Here is a 22608-nt window from a genome sequence, read left to right as displayed (position 1 = left end):
CATTTTTAAAAGTGATTTTCATGTTTGATCAAAAAGGTTGCATTCGAATTATTTTAGTGCATAAAAATTATTTTTAATGTATAGCAAGATTTTGAGTTTAACTATTCTTTGTCAAATATCAAAGCATTAGTACCTTTACATTTTGCCTAAAAAATCAAGTCTTTACTCTGAAGTTTACCTCGTCTTGATCTTTCTTTGATGTTGTCTCTCACGCTCTTGATCTTGATCTTTCTTAGCATTTATCTCTTAAACTTTTTGTCTTGAATGATTTGACTTGAATACATGGCTTCTACTTTGATCTTCATTTGAAATCCAATAATACATGATTGATTTGAACATTGAATTATCATCACTAAAAAGAATTTGTTAGAAATAAAAATAATCTTGTTTATTATGATCAAAACATTGAGGATTAAGTCGACTATATGTCAATAATTTTTTCCTTTTTGATTATGAAAAATAAGATAAATTTAACAATTTATATCAAAAGAATATACATTAAAAATTTATCAGTAATCTATTCCCCCTATCCTTTACAAATCATAATCATATATTAAAGACATAAACCTTTACAAATCATGGCCATATATTCAGGACATATATTAAAGACATATATTTTATGTTCAATTTAAGTCATGCATAATCATCTCACCATATTTCCCCATTTTGGCATAAGCAAAAAGATATAGTATTTAAGAGCAATATAAAATCATACAACACAAAGCATAAAATTAGATTAGACGTCATACATAAGAAAATTTGAAGACAATAATTGTTAATAGTTTAGACCCACATAAAGAGTACAACACAAATGCATAAAATTATATCTAAGACTCCGGAGGAGGTGATAGCACAAAAAGTGTATCAAACAGAGCACAAAAGGCATTTTGCTAAGTTTGCATGACTTCCTGCTGAGCAATGTAATAAGTATAGAAAGCATCTTGTTGAGCCTACATCATCATTTGTTGAGCTTGTATTGTGTCTTGCTAAACTTGTAATTAGTGAAGCATCCCGCCAAGCACGTCGATAGATGAGGTAAGAGAGTCAAGCAGTCCATTGAGAATATTGTAGTGATCCTCAATAAAAGTAAAACGACCCAAAGGTGGAGGAGCACTTGATCCCGGAATGTCATGTGGAGGACTGGGAATGAGTGGTGTGTCGTCGGCCTGATCATCTTCCTCCTCGTCATCTCCTTCGAAGGGTAAGGTTGAAGGGCCCGAATCCAGATCAAACCCCTTAGTACGGGCCACCCACTGCCCATGCTCCTTGACAATTTTCATTCGTTTGAGAGTATGAATGTTGATAGTGTCAGTGGGATGGAGAGAAATGGAGACTTCCCCATTTAGAGAAATTTTAAAATGTTTAAAGATCTCAGTGAGTAGCATGCCAAGTGGTAAGGCCTTTATGCGAATGGTGAAATGGACTATTTTCATGTGACCAATAACCATAGTTGGAAAGTCTAATTTTCGTCCAACTAAGAATGAGTTAAGAAGGAATAAATCAAAGTGAGTTACTTTATCGAGATGACCTTTCCTAGGTAGAATAATATAGGCGATGATGTTGTGTAAAACCTTACACAGTAAAGTTAATTGATTTGACCTAAGTTTTATCAGGTGCTCAAAATTCTTTCCAGTCACTCTACGGCATGTAACAATAGGATTATAACCTTCAAAAGTCGGATGAGCTATATGACAAAACACTAGATTTGAATAATCTTCTAACTCAAGAAGAGAACGTAGAAGGGCATGGGTAATTGTAATTCTTTTACCTTTGAGAAAATAAGAAATACTACCCGGACGAGGAATATAAACCATGTTTTTGTAAAATTCTTGCATAAGCTTAGGATAAGCATTTTCTTTCATGGATGTAATGGAAATCCAATCCATGCTTTCAAAGAACTCTGTTATATGGAATGCAGGTGCTTGAAGTGTAAAATCGTCAAAATCTATAGTCTTAAGTATAAGAATGGGAGATTTATCAAAGTAATTTTCTGGCACTTCGGGTTTGTCCTCTGATGAAGGAGTTGGTAGCCTCTCCCTTCTTGGCTTCTTTCCTGGCAATTTCACTATAGGCATGATGATTTAAACGTGGTAAAACTTTAAAACCCGATCGACCGTTGAAAAGAGAGAAAGAATAGTTGAAGTTGGAAAAAAAATGGGGATTTTAAAAGTTTGAAGAAGAAAAAGTTATGGGTTTTTCAAATTTTGTTGAAATTTCAAGAAAAAAGTTGTAGATCTGGGTAGATTTGATGTAGATATAAGAGGAAGAAGAGGAGAAGTGAGAAAAAATGGAGGAAAAATGAAGAAGAAAGGGTTTTAAAACCCGAAAATCCCTTCGGTCAGGTCGACCAGACGTCATTTTTTTTTGTTCAAAACTTCTGGTTTTTCGGTAGACCTATTTCGATCGATCGAAAGTCATCTGGCAATTATTATTATTATTATTATTATTATTATTATTATTATTATTATTATTTAGCCAAGGAAGTAAAAATCATGCAAAAACATTAGTGATCAAAATTTAAACTTATATCACTTCACTTTCGTTAATAATTCCTAAATCTCTTCAAATATGAGCGAATCGATCATATGCTAGAGGCTTGGTAAAAATATTGGCTAATTGGTCCTCGATTTTCATAAGTTCTAATTCAATATATCTCTTTTGTACATGATCACAAAGAAAGTGGTGACAAATTTTAATATGTTTAGTTCGTGAATGCAAGACGGGATTTTTGGATAAGTTAATAGCACTAGTGTTATCACATAAGATAGGCACATAATCATAAGATAGGTGATAGTCACAAAGGGTTTGTTTCATCCAAAGTATTTGTGCACAACAACTTGCCGTCGAAATGTTTTCCGCCTCGGCGATGGATAATGCAATGAAATTTTGTTTCTTGCTTGACCAAGACACAAGTGCAAAGCTTAGAAAATGGTAATTTTCACTATTGCTTTTGCGATCAACATTACGTCCGGTCCAATCGCCTTCTAAATAACTAATTAGATCAATGTGAGTACCCTTTGGATACCAAAGTCCTAAGGTTTTAGTCCCACTAAGATATCAAAAAATTCTTTTTACGGTACGTAGATGTGATTCCTTAGGATTAAATTGAAATCTAGCACATACGCATACACTAAACATAATATCAAGTCTACTAGCAGGTAAACAAAGAAGGGATCCGATCATACTCGATATTTTGTGATATCAACCAGAGTGCCATACTCATCTTTGTCAAGCTTTAAAGTCGTGCTCATCGATGTGTTCATGGGCTTAATGTCATGCATATCAAATTTTTTGAGCATTTCTAAGATGTACTTATTTTGGTTTATGAAAATTCCGTCTTTCATTTGTTTAATTTGAAAGCCAAGGAAAAATTTTAGTTCTCCCATCATGCTCATTTCAAATTTTTTACTCATACAATTTGAAAATTCTTCACAATGACTAATATTTGTAGCGCCAGAAATGATGTTGTCAACATAAATTTGAATGATAAGCATATCCTCCTTATAAGTTTTTATAAAAAGTATAGTATCCGCTTTTCCAATAGAAAAACCATTTGAAAGTAGAAATTTGCTTAAACGTTCATACCAAGCTCTTGGAGCTTGTTTCAAGCCATAGAGAGCTTTTCTAAGTTTAAAAATATGATCCGGATACTTATGATTTTTAAACCCAAGAGATTGCTCAACAAAAACTTGTTCTTGAATAAATCCAGTCAAGAAAGCACTTTTCACATCCATTTGATAAAGTGTAAAACCTTTAAAGCATGCAAATGCAAAAAGCATACAAATGGATTCTAGTCTCGCTACGGGTGCAAATATTTCTTCAAAATCGATACATTCTTCTTGATTGTAACCTTGGGCTACTAATCTAGCCTTGTTACGCACAATTATTTCATTTTCATCTCTTTTGTTTATAATACAATCCAAAACTCATCAAACTCTGCTTCTTTGAAATTTTTAGGTTCGATTTGAGAAATAAATGCACAACTACCAAAATGATTTTTATAAGAAGTTCTAGTAGTAATACCTTTCGACGGATCACCAATAATAAGCTCCTTAGGATGGGATGGAACAAATCTCCATTCCTTTGGTAACGGGGGATAATTTTGTTCTTCGGTTTGTCTTTCCTCATTTTCTTGAGCATTTGATTTCTCCTTTTCTTCATTTGGTGCCTTCTTATTTTGGTCTTGAATTTCCATTTGTTCAAATGGAGCTTCCAATCCTATATCATCATCACTACCTTTCTCTCGATCAAAGGAGTTAGTCTCGTCAAAAGTAAATGCATAGATTCTTCAATGACTAGAGTTCGTCTGTTAAACACTCTATAAGCTTTGCTAGTTAATGAATATCATAGGAAAATTCCAACATCGGATATGAAGTCGAATTTTCCCAAATTGTCTTTTGTATTTAAAATGAAATATTTACATCCAAAAAATTTGAATTAACTAATTTTGGAATTCTATTTTTCCAAAGTTCGTAAGTTGTTTTAATTTTCTTTTTGCTCACTAAAATTCTATTGATGACGTAGCAAGCGGTATTAACGGCCTCGGCCCAAAAGTACTTAAGCAAATTATTTTCATTTAACATGGTCCGAGCCATTTCTTGCAATGTGTGATTCTTCCTTTCTACTACACCATTTTGTTGAGGTGTTCTAGGAGTCGAAAAAATATGTTCATATCCGTGTTCTTTACAAAAATTATCAAAATCAACATTATCAAATTCTCCATCAAGATCACTTCTAATTGTTGTAACAGAATAGCCTTTTCACTTTTAACTTTTTAAAAAAAATGTTTAAAAACTTTCGAAACTTCTTCTTTTAAGCTTAAAAATATAACTCAAGTGAATCTTGAAAAATCGTCGACTATAGCAAAGGCGTAATGTTTACCACCTAAGTTAGCCGTCCTAGAAGGTCCAAAAAGATAGGTTTGAAAGAATTTTTTACTTGTTTTTCAAATTGACAAGCATCATAAATTTTATCTTTTTCAAATTTTAAATTTGGCAAACTTTTTACAAAACAATTTTTAGAAATTTTTGAAAGAAGATCCATACTTGCATGCCCAAGTCTTCTATGTCATAGCCATGATTCTTCTTTCAAGCTAAGTAAACAATTTTCATTATTTTCAAATTCAATGTTCATAATAGAAACATCTTTACTTCGATTTCCTATGAAAATCGCCTCTTTAGATGTAGCGTCCTTAATAAGACATTTTGAAGAATCGAATTTTATATTATAACATTTATCGCATAATTAATTAATATTTAGTAAATTATTTTGAGGTTATCAATAAGTAGAATATTTTCAATTGAGGAGGTTGAGTGATTACCAATATTTCCAATACCAATAATTTTACATTTGGCGTTATCCCTGAAGGTTACATTTCCTCCATTCTTTTCTTTGAAATTTGATAGTAAGGATCGATCTCCGGTCATATGCTTTGACCAACCGCTATCTAAGAATCATTTGCTTTTAGTTTTCTTCGGTTCATACAAAAAAAAATTTACATTTTGATTTTTGGTACCCATACAAACTTGGGTCCTTGATAGTTAGCTTTAGTGAATTTTCGAATCCACTTATGCTTGTTTTCAAAAAATAAATATTTTTTAGCTACACAATTAAATGCTACATATCCATTCTTATTACAAAAATTACATGTAGTGTTAGACGCTTTAACAAACATATTTTTGAGAGATTTTTGTTTTAAACAGGGTTTATATCCTACTCTCCCTTTATCAAAAACACATTTTTGACTACCGAGCATTAAATAAATAAAAAAATTCCCTCGGTGAATTTATGAATGATTTTTGTTAAGTCATCCACTTTTTCTTTCAAAGCAATGTTCTCTTTTACTACAAAATCATGATCAACATATTCTTGTTGTTTTTTCAAAATTTTATTTATTTCTTCTTTCAACAAAGAATTTTTCTTTTTAAGGATACTTAAGGCAAGTTTTTCAAATTTCTCAAGCATTTCATCATAAGAATTTGAAAGCTCATCGTACGAATATTTTTCATCTAAACATACCTCGTCTTCGATTGTTATGAAGCACATATTTGCCACTTCGTTTTGACTATCATTTTCACTTTGTTCTTCATCGTCGCTATCATCCCATGTTGCTTAGAGTGCCTTTTTCTTGAAACTTTTTTTTTTATTTTAGCATTCGGTTCTCTTGTGGCCGGGCTTATCACAATCATAGCAAATACTCTTTTTGCTTCTTTCTTCCCCTTTTTCTCCTTTCTTTTGAAATTTTCGATTATTGCAAATGCTTCTCCATTTCTTGACAAGAAGAACCAAGTCATCGAGCTCTTCATCTCTCATGTCTTCTTTTGATATTCCTTCTTCAATTGTCGATTTTAGTGCAATTTGTCGTTTGAGACGCTCCTTTGATTCCTCCTTGCTTTTTCTTGTTTTCTCCTTAAATTTGGCATTATTTAACTCATAGGTCATTAATGTACCATAGAGCTCCTCCAAAGGATATGCATTTATATCCTTGGTATTTTCGATCAATATTCTTATTGTGCTCCACTCCTTCGATAAGGACCTAAGCATTTTATTTACAAGTTTAACGTTAGTAAATTCATGATCATAACCTTTAAAACCATTTACAATATCTGTAAAACATGTAATCATATTAACAATGGGCTCATCTTGTTTCATAAAGAAATTTTCAAATTCTTTAACCAGCAAATTTATTTTTGTTTCTTTAACCTTGCGTGTACCAACATGAGTGACTTCAAGATCATACCAAATATCATATGCCGATTCACATGTGCTTATTCTATTAAATTCATTTCTATCAAGTGCACAATAAAGCAATTTTTTTAGCCTTGGAATTTAAGGATAATTTTCTCTTATCTTCTTCATCATATTCTTCCCTAGTTTTAGAAATAGTTTGATCCGGTCTACCATTTATTTTAATAGTTTTAGTAGGAACATATGGACCAAATTCAACAACTTCCCAAATATTATAATCAATAAATTGCACATATATCATCATTCTAGCTTTCCAATAATTGTAGTGTGGGCCATCAAATAAGGGGGTCGAATAGAGGAGTGTCCCTCTAGAGTTTGAAACACTTAGTTAGCTATTACTCAAGATTGTAAAATCTTTTAAAAGTGAGTACCTCGCTCTGATACCAATTGAAAGCCCAAGAATGATTAACCAAGAGGGGGAGTGAATTGATTATTTAAATATTTTTCAATAATAAGTGCTAATAAAAACAGTTTGCAAATAAAATAAAGAGCAAGTAAGATAACTTTGAAAAATAACAAGATAGATAATGCAAACGATTTGTTATGGAGGTTCGATCCAATCACGATCTACGTCCTCCATTACCAATCTCTCCGTTACAAGCAAAGCCTTTTTCACTAAATATGATTGACTTATGGTGCAATCCAACCTTCTACAAAACTTTCGGCGACTTACAAACAAGGAGCACCAATCCTTTTACAACGTTGAGCTTTTCGAGACCTCAACACGACCCACAATTCAATCAAAAGTAAACTTTACAATAAAGGAATCTTCTTTCACAATAAAGATAAATTCAAAGTTGAGTACAACGGAGGCAATAAGTGAAGCTCAAGTGTTAGGTTTGAAAAAACTTTGATAAATGAAATGATTTTCAAAAGTAAACTCAATCAAAAGTTTTCCAAGAGTGAATGAATTGATAGAGATAAATAAAGAGTAGAGAGTTAAGGCTTGAATATATCTCAATCTAATGCTCTTGAAAGTGATAATAATGAATGCAAGAGGTTGGGGTATTTATAGAGTCCAAAACGTTAAAAAATCTGAATTTGCGGATGACTCGTCCGGTCGACCACCTCTTGTCCGGAAGACCAATATAGTCGTTTGTACGATAAAAATCAGAAGTCAGAACGATCAAATTCTGGACCGTTGGAGAGAGTCCGGTCGACTACCTCTCTAGGCGATTGACTGCCCGGCGGTGCAGTCTTTTCACGTTTTGGCCTCGTTTGTTTCGATTTGAAAGTTTTGAAGTGTATGAAATTTCGGAGAATGTTTTTAACTAAATTTTCATAATAAAAATGTTTTTAAAGTCCATATATCATTTTTAAAAGTCATTTTCATGTTTGGTCAAAAAGGTTGCATTTGAATTATTTTAGTGCACACAAATTATTTTTAATGTATATCAAGATTTTGAGTTTAACTATTCTTTGTCAAATATCAAAGCATTAGTACCTTTACATTTTGCCTAAGAAATCAAGTCTTTACCCCGAGGTTTGCCTTGTCTTGATCTTTTTTTGATGTCATCTCTCACGCTCTTGATCTTGATCTTTCTTGGCATTTATCTTTTAAACTTTTTGTCTCGAATGATTTGACTTGTATACATGGCTTCCACTTTGATTTTCATTTGAAGTCCGATAATACATGATTGATTTGAACATCGAACTATCATCACTAAAAAGAATTTGTTAAAAATAAAAATAATCATGTTTGTTATGATCAAAATATTGAGGATTGAGTTGACTATATGTCAACAATCTCATGTTTTCTTTATTCTCTCCATTTAGAGCACATTTCCTTGATCTAATATTCTTTTATCAGATCGCCAACTTTTTCCTTTTCCTTATAATTAGATTGTCTTCACTTTTCTACACCCCAAAGAGAAAATTAAAGTCAATCAATCATATAAGTGATATAATCAATGCTTCAATTATTGATTATGTCAATGCATGTACCATATCCTTCCATGATCTATAAATTAGTAAATTTCCCAAGAATTCTAAATATATACATCATCATTTAATTCTTTAAAATAATCAAGACTACTTAAATAATGCTATCTCAAAACACCTTAATCACCCCATTAGCCAGTTCCTATTATATAAAACATATACAAGAGACTTTCTTTGAAATACCCATAAAACAATTTAATAATTACATACTAGTGATCATATACTCACTCAATTCAAATATTTATGAATAAATAATCTATAAAACCATCAAAACTCTTACTTTGGATTGGTGATCTATGCAAAATTGCACTCAAATTATACATACACCATAGTATCAGCTCAACTACTAATAGCATATCCAACCATCAAATCTTTGCAACCACCGTACTTACATTCTAGCCATTTACGAATCTGCTAAACATGTTCTTATATCGTTTAGGTTTCATACATCCTGTAGCAAGAGCTTGGGAACCTGTGATTTCTGACATCACGACACGCGACCATACACATTGAATATGCATGCTATGCTAATGCATGAACTATGAAAAAAATTGCAGAACTTTGTCACCATGCTTTGATACCAATTGACACGACTTGTCCCGAATCACCCTAATAGACCCGACATGTATCGTGCGTCGACCGTAGATACCAGCTAAGAGCTAGACCCACCACCACGACAAACTTGACCTACTTTGACTATGACAAATTTGTATCAAAAATTTGATAGAATTTCCTTTAAAATATGGACTAAATCACTTGAACAAATATCAAATTTATCAAAATTGTACATATAATTTAAAATATAACACGCTAGTCCTTCAAAATACAAACTATTCAAGATATTTACCATGTCTTATGAACAAAAGATCCCAAAAGCAATAAGACTACTAAATATGTAATGAGCCCATGATATGGATCTATAAATTACCAATTAACATTTCTGTCAAAACATACATATACCCTAAAAGAAATTTGAACTATTTAACTTGACGAAATGAGTCGTACATATAATGATAATGTGTGTATGTGGAACTTTCGGTGGATCGACAGGCTCCAAGGCTACTCAACATATTTGCTATCTACTAAGAAAAGGGTAACAAAATATAAGTTTGTAACTCAATGAGTGGATAAATTGAAAATAAGTATACTTTTTCATATATGCATAATTCTTGCTCCATTAAAACTTTGAGAAATTCATAAATCTAATAACACTTTTAAAACTGACATAATTGGATCATAAGATTCTTTATTCTTCATTCTAGTTCAATAACTGTAAAATATAACGAATAAAACTTAATTTTTTCAATTTTAATTGAATAATATTTATATATTCTTTATTTAATTTCCGTAACTTTCTTTTGTTTAATTTTTTTTATTTTTATTATATATTTTTTAAAAATTGTTTTAAAATTTCTTTTTCTTCATTATAAATAATTTTTTTGGACCTAAAATTCTTTTTTTTAATGATAAAACGTATTTTTTTCAATTTTAATTAAATAATATTTATTTTTAATTTGAATTATTTCAATTTAATTAAAAAAACTTTATAATAACTTTTTTTAAAATTTTTATATGCAATTCTTTTTTCTTTAATTTTTTAAATCATTTAGTTTTTTTATTTGTATAATGGTGTAGAATAATAGTTACAATTCGGTTCACTTAGTTTTTTGAGATTATGCTTTATTCCATTATCTTTTGTTCAATATTCTAACATTTGAATTTTTGTATGATGAAATATCATCCAGATGCAGTAACTGGGCATGACTGTATAGAAACAATGTCACAACAAGTGTCTCTTTTATTTTAGTTAGGATTAGGATTAGGAAGTAGATAGTCAAAACAAAGGAAATGATAATGGGATAAATTGGATGAACAGTACAAAACTAGTTTGGGAATAAAGTGTGAAAAGGATTACGACAAAAATGAATAGTACTTCCCCAAGTCCCTCTTTTAATAGAAAGTAAAAAGTAGAAATAGATGATGATGATGATGATAATGATAATAAAAGGGACCAAACCAACTTCAAACTGCTTAAGTGTGAAAACTAATGTGACAAAAATGAATAGTGGTCCTAAACCCTCTCTTTTAAGAGAAGGTAGATATATATGATAACATTAAAATCTTTGCCAAGTTGATTTTTTGAGCAATGATTTTGGGAAAAATAATTTTTTTTGAGAAATGTTTAGTTAAAAGGTGAAGAAAAGTTGTGGAAATATGATAAATAAGTTTTTTTGAATATATAGTTGAAAATGAATATAGTGACAAAGTGATTCTGAAAAAAATAAATGACTTTACTCATAACACTATATATACATAATAGTTTACATACACATGTTGTAGTGAAATATGACTGGTCGATATTTCTTCAATTAAAAAAAAAAAGGAAAAAAATATTTTCACCGTCTTCTTGAGACATCATCCGTATCTAAATAAAGGCGGAGGCACATTTGGGCAAGGGTGGGCTAACCACCCAAAAATTCATTTTTTTTTTTTTTGAATTGGAAAAAAAGAAGAAGAAGAAGAAAGAAACGAAACAGAATCACGGTAACTAGGAAACAGAACCCTAAACCTTAAACCCTAACCCTAAAGACAAGAAAAGAATAATTGAGGGATGCGACAATTTTCTTCCATCCCAATTCGAAACATCTTAAAATCCTATGCAGACCTCTTCTCTCTTTCAAAAATATGTTGTAAATTTGATTCCAATCTGTTCTGGACAGAAAAATGAAAGCAAAAGATCAAGAACTCAAAACGAATTGAATGAATGACTTGTTTATTGAATAATAACGTTGGCTATTAAATAGCCTTACAAGAATTAACAGAAAGCAGAAATTACGGCCCATGATTTACTCTAACAGAGACATGGTAACATGGAGAAAGAAAGAGTCAAAAACAAAAACGAATCACCCTACTTAATAGGGATTTATTTAAACAGAGACTAATACTTGTCATTCCCTCCCTTAAACTAATTAAACTAACTACTATCAAGTAATTAGTTTATATCAGAGACTTCACACACCCAAGCTGTTTTCGGAGCTTCTGAAATGCATCCAGTTTCAGTGGCTTAGTCATCAAGTCTGCCACTTGATCTTGAGTCCCGCAGTGAACAAGTTCAACAACTCCATCCTTAGTAAGATCTCGCAAGAAGTGGAAACGCACATCAATGTGCTTACTTCGGCCATGCATAACTGGATTTTTAGACAGCTTAATAGTTGAGCTATGATCACACATCACAGTGGTGCAACCTTCTTATGAGTGAACTAACTTCTTCAGAATTCTCCTTATCCAAATTGCCTGACAAGCACAGGCTGCCGCTGCCACGAACTCAGCTTCTGTAGTTGAGAGAGTAACTATAGGCTGCTTCCTTGAGGACCATGAGACTGCACCACCACTCATTAAGAACACATAACCAGAAGTACTTTTCCTGTCCTCCAAATCACCAGCATAGTCGCTGTCTATGAATGCTATTAATTCTTCATCCCCTCTCTTCTTGTATAAAATCCCATAGTTGATAGTGCCTTTTAAATACCTGAGTGCTCTCTTGGCAACTTGTAGGTGCAACTGTGTTGGTTTTGCCATGTATCGACTTATAAGACTTACAACAAACATTAAATCTGGTCGAGTGGCAGTGAGATACATGAGACTCCCTACTATCTGTTTGTAATATGTCTCATCAACCTTGATTCCATCTTCATCCTTGCACATTTTAAACCCCGGAACAATAGGACTGCTCACTGAATTACTTTCCTCCATACTAAAACGTTTCAAAACCTCCATGGCGTACTTTCTTTGACTGATGTAAATGCCATCAGATTTTTGCAAAACTTCAATACCAAGAAAAAAATCTCATCCTCCCCAAGTCAGTCATATCAAATTCCCTCATCATTGAATTTGTAAATTTCGACATCATAAGCTCATCATCACCAGTAAAAATAAGGTCATCCACATAAACACTAACAATTAAGATTTTACCTTCTTTGTTCCATTTGATGAATAATGTTTGTTCACTGTAGCACCTTTGAAAGCCTTCACTGATAAAATGAGCTTCAATACGACTAAACCAAGCTCGTGGGGCTTGTTTTAGTCCATATAAAGCCTTCTGCAACTTGTAGATTTTGTGCTCACTGCCTTTCTTCTCATATCCTTTTGGCTGCTCCACATAGACATCTTCATTCAGTTCACCATGAAGAAAGGCAGACTTCACATCTAGCTGATATATCCTCCAACTTCTCTGTGCTGTAAGGGCTATTATCATCCTAACAGTATCCATTCTTGCCACTAGAGCAAACACCTCTATGTAATCCACTCCATGCTGTTGAGAATACCCTTTGGCCACCAGACGAGCTTTATACTTATCCACCTCTCCAAGCTCATTGAGTTTAGTTTTGTAGATCCATTTGACTCCTATCTTTTTAGCTCCAATTGGTAACTCAGTTAACTTCCAAGTTTGATTCTTCTCGATTGACTTAATTTCAATGTCCATAGCCATCCGCCATTTTGAGCTCTTCACTGCCTCCTCAAAGCACAAAGGATCTGAAGATACAACTAATGCCATGTTGACCTCATTTTCTTCTTCTGACAGCCCTTCTCCACTAACATATTCTCTCATCCAAATAGGAGGTTGCTTAACTCTTCCTTCACTTGTATTAATATCTTCTTCATTTGCAGAATTTGGAGAAGAATTTCCTGCTCCTTCAACTTCATCACCACCTTCACTGTCAGATTCATTTACATCATCCATATCTATACTACTCTCATCATCACCCCATTCCAAGTCCATCAGTAGTTGTTCCTCATAACTTGCATCCCAATCCCATTGTTTCTCCTCCTCAAAGATCACATCCCTACTTATTACAACCCTTTTAGTGAGAGGGTTATAAAGTCTGTAGGCCTTGGACTCTTCACTGACTCCTAGCAACACACAACTGAAACTTTTATTCTCCAACTTGGTTCTTCTTGCATCTGGCACATGGACATGTGCCACACAACCAAATACCCTAAAGTGCGCAACTAAGGGCTTCATTCCACTCCAAGCCTCTTCTGGAGTTACATTTTTGACAACCAGGGTTGGACACCTATTCAACACATATACAGTCCAGTTCACTGCTTCAGGCCAGAAGGTTTTGGGAATCTTCTTTTCTGAAAGCATGGACCGGACCATATTCATCACAGTCCTGTTCTTCCTCTCGACTACTCCATTTTGTTGAGGAGTGTAGGTTGCGGTTAATTGTCTCTTGATTCCATTCTGCTTACAGAAGTTATTAAATTCCTCTGAGTTGAATTCTCCTCCTCGATCAGTGCGCAAGCATTTGATAAACAAACCAGTTTCTTTCTCAACAAGATTTTTAAAACATTTAACGGAATTGAAAGCTTCTGACTTCTCTGTTAGAAAGTAGACCCATGCTTTCCTACTGTAGTCATCAGTGAAGCATAAGGAGTACCTTTTTTTGCTGTTGGAAGTAGGAGTGATTGGGCCACATATATCTGCATGGATGAGTTGTAATCTCTGTGATGCTCTCCATGTACTCTTCTTTGGGATGGGATCACGATGCTGCTTTCCAACCATGCAGTCTGTGCACATCACGGTTGAAGCAGGAAGTGGTGGCAAACCACGCACCATTTTCTTAGATTGCAAGGTTCTCAATCCTTTGTGGCTAAGATGACCATACCTGCAGTGCCAGAGATGGGAGAGGTCCTCTGAAGTTGTATGGAAACAGGAAGCTTTCTTTGCTTGTGACTTAGCTAACAAAACAAACATCCTGTTGGTTGTCATGTTAGTTTGAATGATCAACCTCTCTCTGGATGATAGATTTTACACGTTCCTGTTTGGATTAGGATGGCTAGTCCTTTTTCCTGTAGCTGTCCTATACTTAAGAGATTGTTCTTCAAGTTTGGGACATAAAATACCTCTGTGACCGCATGATTAAATCCATTCAAATGCAACCTCACATTTCCTTTTCCAAGCACATTCATCCTGGTATTGTTTCCCAGCTTCACCAATTGTCTAAAGCTTTCATCCAGCTCACTAAACACAGCTTTATCTCCACTCATGTGATTAGAACACCCTGAGTCCAAGAAGCATGCATCCTCTCGTTTGGCTTCATTCATCTCTACATACGACATTAAAAGCATTTCTTCTTGCTTGTCTAACTCTGCATAATTGGCCTCTTTATCCCAAGTTGGACATTCATATTGGAAATGGCCAAGCTTATGGCATTTGTAGCATTCAACTGTAGCTCTGTTAATGACTTGGCCCCCTCTGCCTCTACCTCTTCTTCTAAAAGTGTTTCTACCACGCCCTCTTCCTCCAAACCTTTCTTCAGAAGTCACCTTTAAGGCTTGTTCTTCTCCACTGCTTCTGTGGAATTTCTGTTCATGCACAATCAATGAACTTTGCAATTCATCGATTGAGAGTTCATCTATATCCTTAGATTCCTCAATTGAACAAACTATGTAATTGAATTTGTCAGTTAAGGATCTAAGGATCTTTTCCACAATTGTCACATCCTTCATTTGCTCCCCATATGTCCTCATTTTATTGGCAACTGACATAACTCATGTAAAATAATCAGTGACATTCTCACCTACTTTCATTTCAAGTGTTTCAAAATCCTTCCTCAATGCTTGGAGAATTGAACGCTTCCTTATTAAGTAGGGTGATTCGTTTTTGTTTTTGACTCTTTCTTTCTCCATGTTACCATGTCTCTGTTAGAGTAAATCATGGGCCGTAATTTCTGCTTTCTGTTAATTCTTGTAAGGCTATTTAATAGCCAATGTTATTATTCAATAAACAAGTCATTCATTCAATTCGTTTTGAGTTCTTGATCTTTTGCTTTCATTTTTCTGTCCAGAACAAATTGGTATCAGAGCCACCACTGGGCCTGAGAGAAAGAAAGCTGAAACCTTTCAAGTGACTTGCAAACACAAAGGAGAGAGAGAAAGATATGACGAGTGAAGGAAATTTTGTCCAACCTGCAATACCTCGCTTCGATGGGCACTACGACCATTGGAGCATGTTAATGGAGAATTTCCTGAGATCCAAAGAATATTGGAGCCTGGTGGAGATAGGATATACAGAGACAGAAGAAGCAACTATGACAGAGGCACAGCAGAAAAAACTCGAGGAGCTAAGATTGAAGGATATGAAGGTGAAGAACTACCTGTTCCAAGCAATCGACAGAACCATTCTAGAGACCATTTTGAAGAGGACAACTCAAAGCAAATCTGGGACTCCATGAAGAGGAAATACGAGGGAAATGCTAGGGTGAAGCGTTCAATTCTCCAAGCATTGAGGAAGGATTTTGAAACACTTGAAATGAAAGTAGGTGAGAATGTCACTGATTATTTTACACGAGTTATGTCAATTGCCAATAAAATGAGGACATATGGGGAGCAAATGAAGGATGTGACAATTGTGGAAAAGATCCTTAGATCCTTAACTGACACAATCAACAGCCGACCGTCAACATCGTCCACCATCGTCCATCCTCGAGTTTGTTGCTCTTTTTCTAGCATATTCTAATTCTCTTTTATTGAAGGTATTTTTATTGGAATTATAGCCTCTGGTTTTGTTGTTGCTCTCTGTGTGTGTCACCACTCATCAATCTTATTATATTTGCCAGTCATAAATTGCTTTGTTTAGAAAAGATACTAGATAACATAAACGAACAAACTACAGAACTAAAGAGAAAAATTGTATAAAACGCTCAAAAGATGTTCACAGCTTATGATGCGATTTAGTTAACATCTTTGGCTTAGCTTACAAATCATGCACATAAAGTATATAAGAAAAAGATGTGTTTTGTGCATAACCTAAGAGAATGATTTTGGCGTCAGCATTTAGATTCACGTGCTCAAACTTCAAAGAAACTAAGTGTATTGTAGTATGGTGATGACTAATGTTAAAACTAAAATAAAAAAATAGAGAGAACAATAAGCATTTTGTAAGTTTCAGAATATGTGAAGATCCAAGCTATTCAGTAGAAGCGAACTCTTTTGACAAGAATTTTATGGATTTTAAATTTATTAGAGATCTTAATTCTCATCTCGACGTTGTTAATGAGATTATCGAAGATTATAGAGGTTGTTGAAAATTATGTCTATTAAATTGTACTAAATATAGATAGATTATTTTTACCATATTTAGTTTTGATTTGATTCTATATAATGAGAGAACCTCTCACATGCAAGGGCATCAAGTCTTATTGAGTATTATTCAATATATTTGACATGGTATCAGAGTCTATTCCTTAGAATTTTCTTTTATTGATTGGGTTTTCTCAAGACAGGACCGTCCAGTCTTCTTGACGTTCCAATAATTTTCTTATGACTTTTGATCTTGGCAACCAAAAATATATAGTTATGTCTTCCACGAGTTCCATTTTTCCACTTCTTTTATTACTGGAAACATCAAGCTACTAGTGATCTATTTGTTTTCGTCCCTAAAGTCATTGTTGAAATACGTGACCCAGCTTCGCGTCACTTTCTCAAATTCCTTCATTCTTTGTCGACGCTCTCGAACACTTTTCGGATGCCTTAAGAAACTCGAAGGGCAACTGGTGACTTGCAAACACTTTCAGTGGGCATTGTAGGTTTCGCAGGTTGGCGGCAATAGATTGTGGACGACGACGAGCAATGTTTAGGGTTTATTGAAGGAAATGGGTGCACAGCAAAACGGGTCTTAGTTTGATCGGATGTTGGTGCGAAACTATAGAAGATAGACTGTGATTCAACAATTGGTGGTGGTATGGTGGCGATGGGGATGGACCTTAGTTGACGTTGGCGGGGCGTGCATTCGACTGGTGTTATGCAAGTCACGGTGAAGTTTGTGTAGGGTGCGAAGATGACGCGAGGACGGCTTTTGGAGATAAAAGCGGGAGAATGACTTTGTGATGTGGGTCTACCGAAGTATGTGGTGCAGGCAGAGATGGATGCTACAATAACAGCTGGTGATAGTTGTCTGAGTGGTAGAGGTGGTGTCGAATTTGTAAGTTAGCAGCTGTGGTTGGAGGTAGGTTAGATTAAAATATGGTTTGGAGGATAAAGATGGTGGATACAAGCTGGGTTAATAGGTAATGGGTTGGACTGGGTTAATGGTTCAGCTTATGTTGAAGGTGAGGTATGATTTTTGGTATTAGGCTGAAAATAGTGTGTGATGGGCTTGGGTTATATGGCATTAATGAACTTCTAGATAATTAGGTTGATTTTGAGTTGATGTTTGTTTGGGCCCACAATTTGATTTTTGTTTTGTTTGTTTTTTGTGGCCTGATAAAGTTTAGACAGAGATATTAACATTTTTTTTAAGATAGGGCTTTGAACTTTTCCCTTTCTATAGTGCTTCACAAGTATTGTGGCAAAATAATGGTAAGCATGAGAATGTAAAGGAGAGAGAGATATGGGAGTGCAGATCTTTGAATTTTGATTGCTTGGGTGATGAGCTAGAGTTTTGGATTCTCGGAGGAGAATCATCCTTGTTGGTTTTAGATTTTCGAAGGAGGATCATCTTTGAATTTTTTGATGTAGGTTGTTTTATGGGATTTCTCGAACTACAGCATTTTGGCCAGTGATATATTGCTAGATTTTTTGTTGATGTAATGGCGTTAGAGCTTTTGTTGGAACGAGAATTATGTGTTTGACTTAGTTCTCCCTACAGATAGAACTCACTGTGTGTGTCGGCACACTTTGTGAATTTCTTTTGAAAATTCTTCTTGTGGTGTAAGCTCTCTAAAGCGTCTTTGGAGTGGCTTTGTAGTAGTTCTTGATTGTTTCTGTATTATTTGTTGTTGTTGATCTCTCGTTGTCACTAATTTTCATAGATGGTTGCTATGATTTGGATTTCTTCTTCATGGACATAAGTATTGTTACCATCGTCAGTTCATGATTACCAGCATCAATTTGAAGGGGATGTAAATGAGATAGTCGAAGATTATAGAGATTGTTGAAAATTACTTCTATGTTATTATTATAATTGTACCAAATATAGATATATTGTTTTTATCATATTTAGTTTTGATTTGATTTCATATAATGAGAAAACATCTCACATCGAGGGGCATTGTGTCTTATTGAGTATTATTCAATATATTTGACAGACATTTGGTACTAAAGTTATTAGACAAGGAGAACAATTACGTATGTTGACTTGTTAAAGTTATTTGGTTCTAATGTTATTAATTAACTTACTAAAACATTTTTAAATTTATCATTTTTATTTCAATTTTTTCATTTACATAGTATTCAATTCAATGCCAACAGTTACGAAGATATACTTTAAAAGGAAAGCTTCAGTTTTTATTGAAGGTCAAAAATATTGATAGAAAGAAATCTAGCAGAGCCGGTGTAGTTGCTCGAGATGAAAGGGATATTCAAGTTGAAAATCATATTGGGAACGAAAGTAATAATCAGGGTGAAAGTGATATTGGCCATGAAAATTGTGTTACTCGGAATGAAAGTGATGTTGTTCGAGATGAAAGAGATTTTCAACGTAAAATTGATATTACACAACTTGCTATAGATCTTGGACTAGGAATTTCAATTATGGTATATCATATTAATGTTCGAGATGAAGTTCAAAGATTATATATACAAATGGATTCTTGTCAGCCTTCTAAGCATAAATTTCCTCTGAAAAAATATGAAAAATCTTCTTTGAGGCATTTTCAATCTTCTTGGTTTCACGAATTTCCTTCTTCGTTGGAGTATAGTATAGAAAGATGCTACAATTTGCTTTTACTGTTATTTTTTTAAATCAAATGTGGAATGAGGAGGTGGTGACACTTTTGTTGAGTGAGGGTTTTCAAATTGGAAAAGGAAGAAAAACTTCAAGAGCACATCGGAAATCATAATAGTGCACATAATAAAGCTCGAATTAAGTACAAAGAATTCATGAATCAAATGAAAAATATTTAGGAAATTTTTTTAAAACAATAACAATAATCACGAAATGACTACCGAATTGTTTGGGTGCATCGGTTGTTTGTGTTTGGTTTCTTCTAAGACAAGGGCTTACATTTCGTGGACACGAAGAATCTGAAAATTCATATAATCAAGGAATTTTATTGAATTATTGCATTTTTTAGCTGATCATAATGAGGAGATTAAAGCTGTTACTTTCAAGAATGTTCCTGAGAATCTCAAATTGACATCACTGACATTCAAAAATATATTGTAAGTGTTCCTACTTTTTAAACAATCAGTGTTGTTATCAATGATATTCCATTCTAGTAGATGAATCGTCTAACATCTCAGTCAGGACAATATCTATTATTTTTCGTTATGTGAACAATAATGGATTTGTAGTTGAACATTTTATGGGCATAGAGCATGTATCAAATATCATGACTCTCTCTCTCTCTCTCTCTCTCTCTCTTAAAGCTACTATTGATAACTTATTCTCTAGATATAAATGAAGTATAACTAGCTTGAGAGGTCAAGGTTATGATAAAACTAGTAATATGCAAGGTGAGTTTAATGGTCTCAAAGTACTTATTCTAAAAAAGATAACACGAGTGCTTTCTACAATCATTGGTTTACTTATCAACTTCAACTAGCTCTTGTTGCTGTTACAAACAAGCATGTAAAGATTGAAGCGGTTTTTGATTCGGTTGATAAAATGGTGAATATTGTTGGAGGATCGGCTAAAAGATGTAATCTTCTTCAAGAAAAACAAAGAATCCGAATTGTTGAAGCGCTCATCAAGGTCAATTCTCAAGTGGATGGGGGTCTTAATCAACAAAATATCCTAAAACATTCTTGTGATACACTTTGGAGCTCTTATTATAATTCTTTGACTAACTAAATTCAAATGTTTTCACCTACAATTGATATACTTGAAGTAATTGCTCAGGATGTTCCAAGTTCTGGAAAAAGAGGTGAAGCATGTAATTTATTGACCTTGATAATAAGATTTGATTTTGTATTTAGTCTCCATCTCATGAAAAGCATCTTGGGAATCTCTAATAAATTGTCAAAGGCATTATAAAGGAATGATCAAGACATTATCAATGTCATGAGATTAGTGATAATTGGTAAAAAAACAACTCCAAGCAATGAAGGACAATTGATGGGATTCTTTTCATGAAACGATTTGTTCTTTCTGTTAAAAGCACCATATTGATGTTCCTAACATGATGCTATATATATTCCTCCAGGTCGTACACAACGTAACGCTCTAGGAATGACAAATTTACATCACTTACGTGTGGATTACATTTTTTTCTGTCACTGATATGCAGCTTTAAGAATTAAATGATCGTTTTTCAAGGTAAACAGTGAATTGTGCCTTTGTGTAGCATGTTTGTGTCCATATAATTTGTTTTCTGCTTTCAAAAAAAAAACAAATTTGTTCTACTAGGTGTGTTTTATCCTGAAGATTTTTCGCTAACAAATCTTTCTACGCTTGATAATCAACTTGAAACATATATTTTTGGCATGTGCACGGATGAAAACTTCAGAGGATTATGGGATCTTAGGATTTTGCAAAGAAGCTTGTTGTGACGAAGAAAAATGAAGTGTATCCACAGCTATATGGGCTTGTGACATTAACATTAATTCTCCAATTGCAACTGTTACTGTTGAGAGGGTGCTTTCTGCAATAAATCTTGTCAAGACTCGACTGTACAATCGAATTGGAGATCAATGGTTGAATGACGGTCTAATTGTATATACAGACGGATATATTTAACGAAAATGACAATGATTTAATTATACGACATTTTCAAAATATGAAAACACGTCCGGAACAATTATAGTAATGTAGCGTTACTGTGTTATATTATTTATAATTATTTCTATTATATGATTTTTGCCACTTAAATAAAATATCCTAGCTCCACCAATGTATGTAAATTATTACGCAATTCCATTACGTACAACATTATTATTGAAATAACAAGAGCAATGTTCTTTACCAACTTTAATTTTTGCACCCCTTCCATGCACAAACAACAGACTATAAAAGGGTAGGATGTTAAGTTGAATTTATGGGAGATTCTCTTTTATCACCCCTGCGGCCAAAATCATTCATTTCAAACTATTTGCATTACAAATGAAAACTAATGCGCATATATGCAAACATGTAGGCGTTTGAACATACACAGGTACGCAGAAAAGATACAAATACTAAATTGAAGCCGTGAACACATGGAAAGGAATGCATTTCTACTCAAATCAAACCCTTGCATCAATGAAGAAAAGATCGAAATTGTTGAACAAAAATTTCGACACGAGCAAGCCTACACTATTTTCATTGCAGTGTTGCTCAATTATCAAGCCATCTTTACAAGAGTGAATCTACTGGTCCATAAATGCAGTTTTTTTATGATTTCTCTTGACAAGTCAACTTAAGGAGGACCTCATACAAGAACTGAAAGGCTAAACAAAAGTTGGCCGAACCAGAGTGAGCTCTCTCCGATCTACAACCTGGATAGCCAAGAATTGACAACGAATTTAGAGGTGCTCAAATAGTTTAAACTAAAGTTAAACTTAGCAGCTTACGTGAACATTTGAGGACGACTACGAGAGACCTGAGGCCGCTTTATAGGTGAAAGGATAAGATTCCTTAGAGTCATCGAGGGATTGCTAGCTATTCCACTCCCACCGCCAAAAGAAGAGCGAGCACCAGCCATCCTGTTTCCGGCATCAACTGGAACTGTTGAGTGTTTCCCGGGTGAACCATTTGATATGTCAAAGGGCCCAGAGTTGGAACTTTTCTGTCTTCCTGGCCACAGGTCCTCTCGTGGTCCTGGAGTTTCAGGAGTGCGAACCCACCAATCTGCAAAAAATAAGTCAACTATACTTTTTTGGAAGAAAACAATAGACACGGTCAAAATGTTACAACATTAATGAGGAAGAGACAAATTTAAAGAATTCAGTCAAAACTTGTTCAGAGCTTAAACATGCTTCTTCCCCTTCCCCCTCCCC

General features: G+C 34.0%; 1 protein-coding gene across 9 annotated transcripts in view; it reads right to left on the bottom strand.

Annotated features, from left to right (window-relative positions):
- Positions 1–21752: 21752 nt before the first annotated feature.
- The window catches only part of LOC111389257 (E3 ubiquitin-protein ligase CCNB1IP1 homolog), a 4320-nt gene continuing 3464 nt past the window's right edge, over positions 21753–22608 (bottom strand). For 5 of the 9 annotated variants that reach the window (XM_023014155.1, XM_023014156.1, XM_023014154.1 and 2 more), the window contains 2 exons: positions 22212–22459; positions 21753–22107 (listed from right to left, as the gene is read on the bottom strand). In XM_023014155.1, coding sequence (XP_022869923.1) covers positions 22060–22107; positions 22212–22459 — 296 coding nt within the window. In that variant the 3' untranslated portion in view covers positions 21753–22059. Of the gene's footprint in view, positions 22108–22178; positions 22460–22608 lie in introns of those variants that run through there. The other 4 variants (XM_023014158.1, XM_023014160.1, XM_023014159.1 and 1 more) reach the window with 4 other exon arrangements.

This window comes from Olea europaea, unplaced genomic scaffold (genome assembly GCF_002742605.1).
Source record: "Olea europaea var. sylvestris unplaced genomic scaffold, O_europaea_v1 scaffold572, whole genome shotgun sequence".
In the NCBI taxonomy this organism is placed as follows: Eukaryota; Viridiplantae; Streptophyta; class Magnoliopsida; order Lamiales; family Oleaceae; genus Olea; species Olea europaea.
Note: the sequence above shows the minus strand (reverse complement) of the source record. Positions and strands in the feature narration are given on the sequence as shown.